Source organism: Tetrao urogallus (assembly GCF_951394365.1).
Source record: "Tetrao urogallus genome assembly, chromosome: 1".
NCBI classification, from domain to species: domain Eukaryota; kingdom Metazoa; phylum Chordata; class Aves; order Galliformes; family Phasianidae; genus Tetrao; species Tetrao urogallus.
In genome coordinates, this window is record NC_136813.1 from 106,106,540 (window position 1) to 106,115,240 (window position 8,701).

Genomic DNA, 8,701 nt, shown 5'->3' on the forward strand with positions numbered 1-8,701 from the left:
GTCCTGGAACAGGCTCCTTAGGGCAGTAGTCATGGCACCTAACTCGACAAACTTCAAGAAGTGTTTGGACAGTGCTCTCAGCCACACAGTCTGATTTTTGGGGGGTCCTCCACGGAGCCAGGAGTTAGAATCTATGTTCCTTATGAGTCCCTTATAACATGGGAGATTCTATGATTCCATTTACAAGTCAGAACAGAAAATAAAAACAAGCACATCGAATTAAGAAGGCACTCACAGGAGGCCTTTCCACCTTCGTTCCGTTGCACCTCCAATTCCTTGTCTCTTCCACTAGAGGGTACTCTGCCACTGGAAAAGAATGCACTCTGCCCTGCAACTGCATAAGCTGTCAGAAGTCTTCCTAGAGACACTGGTAAAGTTTCACGTAATAAAATAGAGAACTGTGGAGGAAGCTTCCCATCCTAAGCTCTTAAACATGTAACTCTTTTCCAAATGTCTGTCTTGGTAACATCCCACAGGCCTTGATGCACCTGCAGCACAGATCCTCCTGCCTGATCATTTGTGGAACAATAAAAGGAGAACTTGCAGTTCTAAAGAACAATATGGTAAATTCAGTCTTCCACATCCATGACCTCTCCTCTCACAGCCTTACTAGAAAGTGAGAACAGAGTGAAGAGTTCAAATACCCATAAAGGGAATACCCATAGTGCCAAAAATGTCATCACAGGGTGTCAGTCTAAAGGAAATCTGGGATGTCACCTTGTACAGGACCATGCACAAAGCAGGACTGAGATCAGGTTGCTCCAAGCCCTGTCAGGTGAATTTTGGCTGTGTCCAAGGTTAGGGCCTCCTCAGCCTCTCCGGGCTCTTGTTCCAATCAATGTCTGTCCTACCTCTCCATAAGAAAAGAACATTTATCACACTGAATGGGAACTTCTTGTTCCCATTGCTCCTACCCTTACTGCCAGGTGCCTCTGACAGGAGGACAATGCCATTTTCTCCACAGCTGTGGGATTCAACCAGCCCACCCGTGACTCCCAAGCCACGTGTCATCTACTCACAAGCCGGTCCACCTCCATGCTTGCTGGCTCTCGAATAGCACACCCGCACTCACCCCAGACACCACACACAGATGCTGACCCTGGTCAATCTGGTGGATGGTTTGGCTCATGTAGGTGTCTCTAGTCCCTGACACCATGGTCTCAGCCCAGCTGCTGGCACTAGGCCCCCATACACACAAGCATATCAAATAAAGACCAGGAAATGGAAAGTCATTTAATAATAAAAAAAAACAGACAGGGTCTCCTGCTGCATCCCATCCCATGTCCCATACCCTCATAAAACAGTGACCCTTAAGTTCAAAAGGTGCTCCAGTGGTGGCTTATCTTGACAGGATGCACACTTGAACTCTGGGACTGTAGGACTGCTGAGACAGCAGGAGAGCCGGTATAGGCTGTCCCCTCCTCTGAGCCCTTAGCCTGAATTCCCCACCTGTGTGAAGCCCTCAGTGCTCCTCTGGACTTGTGGAGACAGGGCTTTGATGGGCTGATTACTCTCCTGTACTGGGCCAAGGAGTAGCCATGGCAGAGTGTAATTCAAACTCCTCACATGCCTCTGTCTCAGTGTCGTCCTTCATGAGTGTGCAGCCCAGCTCATTATTGCACAACTCAGTGAACTCCTTCACAGTTATGTTGTGGATGGTACTGTCTTGGCTGTCAGCTTCCTCTGAAAAAACGAGCCTCTTGTTTCTCTTCCAGGTTTCTCTTCCTTCGTTCTCTTCCAGATTTCTCCTCAGATTTAGTGGCCTTTTGCGAACTGAAGATCCTGGTGTCTGCCTCTGTAAAAAAGTCAGCACAATACTTAACGACAATAACATGACCATTATCTTGAGGACAAGAAAACAGAAGGGCTCCTGTTCATAGCACTGGTGTGGTGGTGCCACTACTCTGCGATCTCAGCGTAAGCCACTGGCACAATTTTGCTTTTGCTCAAGCATAGTGCATTGAGATGCTCAGGCGCTCCCTGAACATACCTGGAACTGCTGCTCCTTGAATTGCAGCCTGATCTGAGAGGTAGCAGAACTGTGCAACCTGGGAACACTGGAACTGCACAACTGGGAGAAAATTCCAAGATTGCCTCATCTTAATTGTGGCCAGAACAGAAAGTTTTCTGACTGAGGTCAATTATCTCAAGGTCCTGCTGTTAAGGGTTTCCTAAGCAAAGAGCCCCTTGAGCTCTCGAGGACCTCAGTTTGCTAAGATCTTTGATCTCCCCTAGAGCTGGGACACCTCTCAGCATAGATTATTTTTGAGATTCAACACTGAAAAAGTGGAATTCCTTTTGGAACAGATCTCATTATTTACTGAGAGATGATGAAAGGGATGCTAAGTAATTCACCCAAATGAGTTTAGAAACCTCCCCTCAGAATACTCTGCCTCTAAATTTCAGATGAACTTTATCATTCTCAAACCTTTAAGTCACTGTATTTGACTGTAGTAAGCTCCATTGAATCATTGTTAAATTGGCTTATGATTAAGTAATGCTATCTAACCCTGTGATTTGTCATGAAAGTATTCTTAAAACCTAAATTATTGCTAAAACCAGAGCTCTATCATAATCAGTCTGTGACAACAGGACTAGCAAGAGCTTGAAAGAAGAGGAAACCCATAGGAAATCAAAGAGAAGTGACTAATGGGGCCAAAGAGCAGCCACAGTCGCTCACCAGTTGTTTCTGTGGATGCCACCAGCCCTCCAGTAGACCCTGATGCCTGTGTGAGCAGCAAGGCAGGACAAACCTTTCTGGGAAAGAATCTAAGACTGCCAGTCACAGAGCCTGAGCTGTGCAGTGCTGCATCACCTTTGTCCAGAAGGGACATCCCATCCACACAGCTGGGCATTTCCAGTACCTCATCTGCCTTTCCATTTAACTGCAGGCCAACGTTCCTCCTTCAAGCTCCAGGCACTCCCCAGCACTGCTAGAGCATAGCTGGGGCACGTATGCTGTCGCCTACCCTGCAGCTATCTGGAGCAGTGGAGATTTGACAGTGAGGGCTTATCCTGGCTTTCACACTCAAATAGCTAGCATGACAGCCCTACAGAAAGTGCCACACAAGTGGACCCCAGCAGAACAAGTCCAAGGCCACCTCATGAAACTGAATGTGTACAAGTTTATGAGGCTAGAGGACATGCATCCCAGGGTCCTAAGGGAGATGACTGATGTTGTTGCCAAGCCACTCTTCATCATGTTTGAAAAGTCATAGCTGTCAGGTGAAGTTCCTGGTGACTGGAAAAAGAGAAACATCACTCCCATATTCAAGAAAGGTGGAAAGGAAGGCCCAGCAACTACAGGTTGGTGAGCTTCATGTCTGTGACTGGGAAGATCATGAAGCAGATCCTCCGAGAAAAGATGTTAAGGTGCGTGTGAGACATGGAGGTGATCTGAGACATCACAGCTTCACCAAGGGCAGATCATACCTGACCAATCAGGTGGCCTTCTATGTTGGAATGACAGCATCAATAGACAAAGGATTTCATCTGCCTGGACTTGTGCAAGGCCTTTGACATGGTTCTGCAACACATCCTTATCTCTAAATTGGAGAGATAAGAATTTGAAGGGTGGATTATTAGGCAAGTAAAGACTTGGTTGGGTGACCCTAGCCAGAGAGTTGCGGTCAATCACTCTATGTCCAGGTGGAGGCCGGTGATGGGTGCCTTCTCCCAAGGGCCTGTCTTGCGACTGGTGCTCTTTAACATCTTTATCAATAACATAGATGATGGGATTGAGCACACCCTCAGCACATTTGCAGATGACACCAAGCTGTGTGGTGTAGTTAATATGTACAGAGGAAGGATGCCATCCAAAGGGACAAACTCAAAAGCTGGGCCTATGTAAACCTAATGAGATTCAACAAAATGCAAGGTGTTACATTATGGGTCAGGACAATCCCAGATATGTATACAGAGTGGGAGAACTCCTTGAAAGTAGCCTTGCTGAGAAGGACTTAGGAGTCCTGGTAAACTAAAGACTTAACATGAGACAGCAGTGTGTGCTTGTATCCCTGAAGTCCAACAATATTCAGGGCTGCAAAAGAAGGGTATTCAGCAGAAAGAAGGTGCTTATCCCCCTCTACTCTGTCCTTGTGAAGCTCCAGTATCCATGTTTGAGGCCCCCAACACAGGTAAGAATTGAGCTTTTAGAAAGGATCCAGATGAGGGCCATGAAGATTAACAGAGGGCTCCAGCACCTCTCCTGTGAGGACAGGCTGAGGGAGCTGGGCTTGTTCAGTCTGGAGAAGAGAAGGCTCCAGCAATACCTCATTGAGGCCTTCCAAATTAAATGAATATTATAAAAGGAGGGAAGTAAACTTTTTACATGTATAGATATTGATAGGACAAGAAGGAATGGTTTTAAACTAAAAGAGAGATTTAGATGAGATATTAGGGGTAAATTTTTCATTGTGAAGGTGGAGAGACACTGGAACAGGTTGCCCAGAGAAGTGATGTCCCATCCCTGGAATCATTCAAGGCTGGGTTGGATGAGATGCTGGGCAACTTGGTCTAGTGGGTAGTGACCCTGCCCATGACAGGGTGGTGGAACTGGATGGTCTTTAAGAACACTTTCAACCCAAGCCATTCTATGATTCTATCTTGAATAAGATTTTTTGTCATATTCCTCTCAATAATTGTCCAAGACTTCTGAAAGATTTGAAGAATTGCTGTAAGTGCTGGGCATTGGCATTACCTTATTTTGACAAGCACTGTCTTGGTCCTTCAGCATGTTCAGGCTTTCAAATTGCTCACTTACATCCTGCTGTAAGCCTTTCTCCTTTTCAGGTGTGCTGTGTGCTCTCTGTTTCTGCAGTCTGAAAAAAAAAAAACACCAACTCATCACATAGTACTCATAAATCTAGCATTTAGATTGAATCTTATTGCTTTAAAACTAGTGTTTCCAAATGGGTGAGTTTCCAGTGCAAGCATATAAAAACACCAACAGGAAAGAGAAAGGCAAATTGCAGTGTGAACACAGGTAAGCCATGTCCTTCACAAGAAAATGAAAATCACTCTTACTTTCTCCTTTTTCTCATCATTAGCCCCATGATGAGAAGTATCAAGACTGCTAAGAGAGCAACTATGCAGAACACCACAAGGCCTATTCTCTTCTGAATACCTATAAAGAGACACAAAGCATGGAGGAGTGTCAGTATGTTCCTTCTGTCCTCTTCAGAGGTTGTGACTAAACTGAAACATTAATCATTTTATTTTTAAATAAATACGAGAAATACCTCTTGTATCAGGGGAAATCAAATCCAACATTTTGACTTCTGGTTTGTCTGTGTTTCCACGTTCTGTAAAAAGAAGTTTTATAATTAGGGAAGATTTTCACCATTCCTGAGAGGTGTCCTCCTATAAGACCCTCTTTGTGAAAGATGCTCCCCAGTATTCAACAGTGAGGGCCTACTCTGCTAGTACACTCCAGATGGGGATAATGCTGGAGAATATCATCCCTAAATAAGTGATTATGTATAAACAGAATCATTCAGAGATGCATGTAAATATGTTCACCTGTGCAACCTGATGTGAGAAGCCTGCTTTGGCAGGGGGGTTGGACTCGATGATCTCTGGAGGTCTCTTCCAACCTCTGCAATTCTGTGATTCCTATGTAAATAATACACACCTACATACACACACATCATGCAGCCACAGAAGTACTATAGGAAGGAGTCTTCTATATGTTTTCAAATTAAGAAATCTTCATCCCACATAAGGTCTGCACTCTCAGAAAAGATCTCTAATAAGATCAGACTCTTTGAGACAAGTTGCACTACTACAACTGCACATGCCAGTGCTTATCCAGACAGCAGCCAAACAGTGGGCACTCGCACACAATATGGTTATATTTTTGTTTCCCTGGAGCTGGCTAGCAATGTCACTACTGATTTCTAAAGCACTCCCTGCTTCAAGCTGTGCTTCTCCATGCAAACTCAGCCTTGACTTTTTATTGTGAGCTGAAATGACTTCATTTTCCTTCTCTGTGGGTAGTCAAAGAAACAAGCCAAGGCGTAGATTCACCTAACATAGAAGGTGCATCTGTTTGCCGCTGTCAGTGTCCCATTTGGGTTTTGGATGTGGTGTATCTTGAGGGACTTGTCCAGGCCTGCATCAACCAACTGGGTGATGCTGGAGGAGACCTTCCTGTTGCTGAGCTGACAGCAGTGAGGAAAGCTTTGGTAGCCAAATGGTATTCAAATTCCCCTGTTAGCTCAGAAATTAGTGAGAGAAGACATTTATTACACTCAGGGGAGTTAGAGGTCAAAGCTGGACAGGTCAGCTTTCTGTACTAGTGTTCTTATCCAAATGCATCCCCTGGCTTCTTTACCTTCACTAGCTCTATAGACAGGTGTGGTGATTCTGGAGAATATCCACTGAGCAGATGCTGCTGTGTAGCAAATTGCTTTGGATGGAGGGGATAACAATTCACCTGCCCTCTGACTCCACCACACCTGTGCTGCATGCCAGAAAGTGAGAAGCTGCTAGTGGAAAACTTACTCTGGATGTTGAGGCATATATCTTCGCTGCTGAAAGAGCCACGAGGAAACGCATTGAAGATGCATCTGTAACAGGACACATCCTCAAATGTGAGATTTTGCAGAGTGATGGCTGAGGTGTTCAGGGCTGCTCTAATGAAACGTGCCTTCTTCTGAAACGATCCTATCAGTCGCAGCCCATAGGCTTGGCTGTAAGTGGCTATGTTCTGGAAGGAAGATCCATTTATCTTCTGCCAAGTGACTTGTAAGACATCCATTGGGAGTAAGAAGTTGCAAGAGAAATTTGCCTCTTCACCGAGGCTTGCTTCAGTGATGTTTTCACACTTCACTGCTTCCTCCAAACCTAGAAACAAACCAGAACACAAAATCAGAGGCAGAGAAAAAACACAATTTACCTGGGAAAAGTTGTAGTCCCTTGAAGCACCCTGTCTTGCAGAGTGCTGAAACTCCAATGAGAGTCCACAAAGGCTGCTCGGAGATTCTTGGAAACCTTTGTTTGCAAGTGGCTATCTATGGCATGCATTTCCTAGCCATGAAGCAGTGCTTTGGTGAGGAGAAAAAGATATGGGATCAACTGAAAGGAAGATGCACCAATGAAGGACTTCAGCATGAGCCCTGCCGTACATAGCCCTGAACCTGGGGTTCAGCAGCAAATTAACATGAGTGAACAGTATACTCTGGCAGCCAGGAATACCAACTGTACCCTGGAGTGCATCAGGATGTGCGGCCTCACCTAGAGCATTGCATGCAACTATGGGTGCCACAGTGTAGTAATAGGCAATGTCCAAAGGAGGGCTAAAAAGATGGTGAAGAGTCAGGAGGGCAAGACATAGGAGGAGTGGGTGAGGGCCCCTGGTTGGTTCAGCCCAGAAGGCTGTGGGGAGGCCTCATGGCAGCCTGCAGCCCCTCAAGAGGGGAGCAGAGGGGCAGCCCTGAGCTCTGCTCTGTGTGACAACAACAGGGCCTGAGGGAACAGCATGGAGCTGCGTCAGGGGAGGACAGCTGGGAGTTAGGGACAGGGTCTGCACCAGAGGGCGGTGGACATTGAACTGGCTGCCCAGGGCAGTGGGCATAGCCTCAAACTGCTGGAGTTCATGAAGCATTTGGACACTGCTCTCAGACAAAGGATTTGGACTTGGGGTGGTCCTGTGTGGAGACAAATGTTAGACTCAAGGATCCTTATGGGTCCCTTTCAACTCAGGATATTCTATAATTCTATGCATTTGGGTTTCCTCATTCATGCATTTTGGGCAAGGTGTCTTAGAAAAAAAAAACAAGAAGTTGAGATCTGAATCATCTATTCACTCCCTGTGTGTGGTCCCTATATGTGGCCCCTCTAGGGCCACCACCCATCCTGAAGCTGGGCATGAGACAGAGGTGCTATCCCTCCTGCCTCAGTCACCTCTCTGCCCATATTCCACTGCTGCCAAAATAATCCCTCTTTGCCCCAAACAGCTCTGGGGTGTCCTGTAAAACCCCAGTAAAACAGCTTTTGTTCCAGAGAACATCCCTGTGCCCCCCATGTTAGCATCTATGAAAGGGCAGGGAGTGACCCATAGCCAGGAGACTACCCTCCCTGCCCCAGCCTGTCCCAAAAGAAACATGCACTGCTCAGAGACATGAATTGGAAATGCAAGGCCGTGGAGCTAAGGAGTTCAGCTTAGCCCCTGAGCTAGGAAGGCTGCTCATGCTCCAGAAAGGCTCTACGGGGAAAGGCATTCCTACTCACCCCTGGCAGCCTCCAGCCAGCAGCTCTGGCAGAGCAGCAGTAGGCAGAGCAGCAGAGACATTGTAGTGCTGAGTGTGTATCCCGAACTTGCCACTTCTCACCACTTTGGAGGCTGGCCCTCAGCTTGGGCGCCTTTTTCAAAAGTCTTCCAGGAGACCAATCAGACTTTCTTTCACTTCCTACTACCTGGTCAATCATTAATTAATGCCATTCCTGCTGCTCACTGTCACTCTACACAGATTTATTCCCCAGACTGCAAGGGCTCTCAGGCTTGGAAATAACTAAAACTCCCTAAAAATAGAGCAGGAATGCTTGGGTTTCCTTGCAGGCCTGTCAGAGCCACCCTAGTAAGTTCAGGGTGCCATCATAAGGGCTTGTGCCTTGCCAGGTGTAACTCTACTGAGTAAATGCAGGTGGCTGGTGGCCTGAGGGAGAAGAAAAGAGGGTACCAGCAGCTCCCAGTTTTTTT

The 8,701-nt window shown here is 46.4% G+C and overlaps 1 protein-coding gene across 1 annotated transcript; it reads right to left on the reverse strand.

The window, feature by feature from the left end:
* Positions 1-1,293: 1,293 nt before the first annotated feature.
* Positions 1,294-8,293, reverse strand: NECTIN3 (nectin cell adhesion molecule 3; the record flags this gene model as incomplete). Its single annotated transcript, XM_079549666.1, is given in 8 exon segments — positions 1,294-1,352; positions 1,355-1,534; positions 1,537-1,789; positions 4,700-4,820; positions 5,026-5,125; positions 5,241-5,303; positions 6,505-6,846; positions 8,233-8,293. Coding segments are annotated over 8 exon segments (1,179 nt in total).
* Positions 8,294-8,701: the final 408 nt, after the last annotated feature.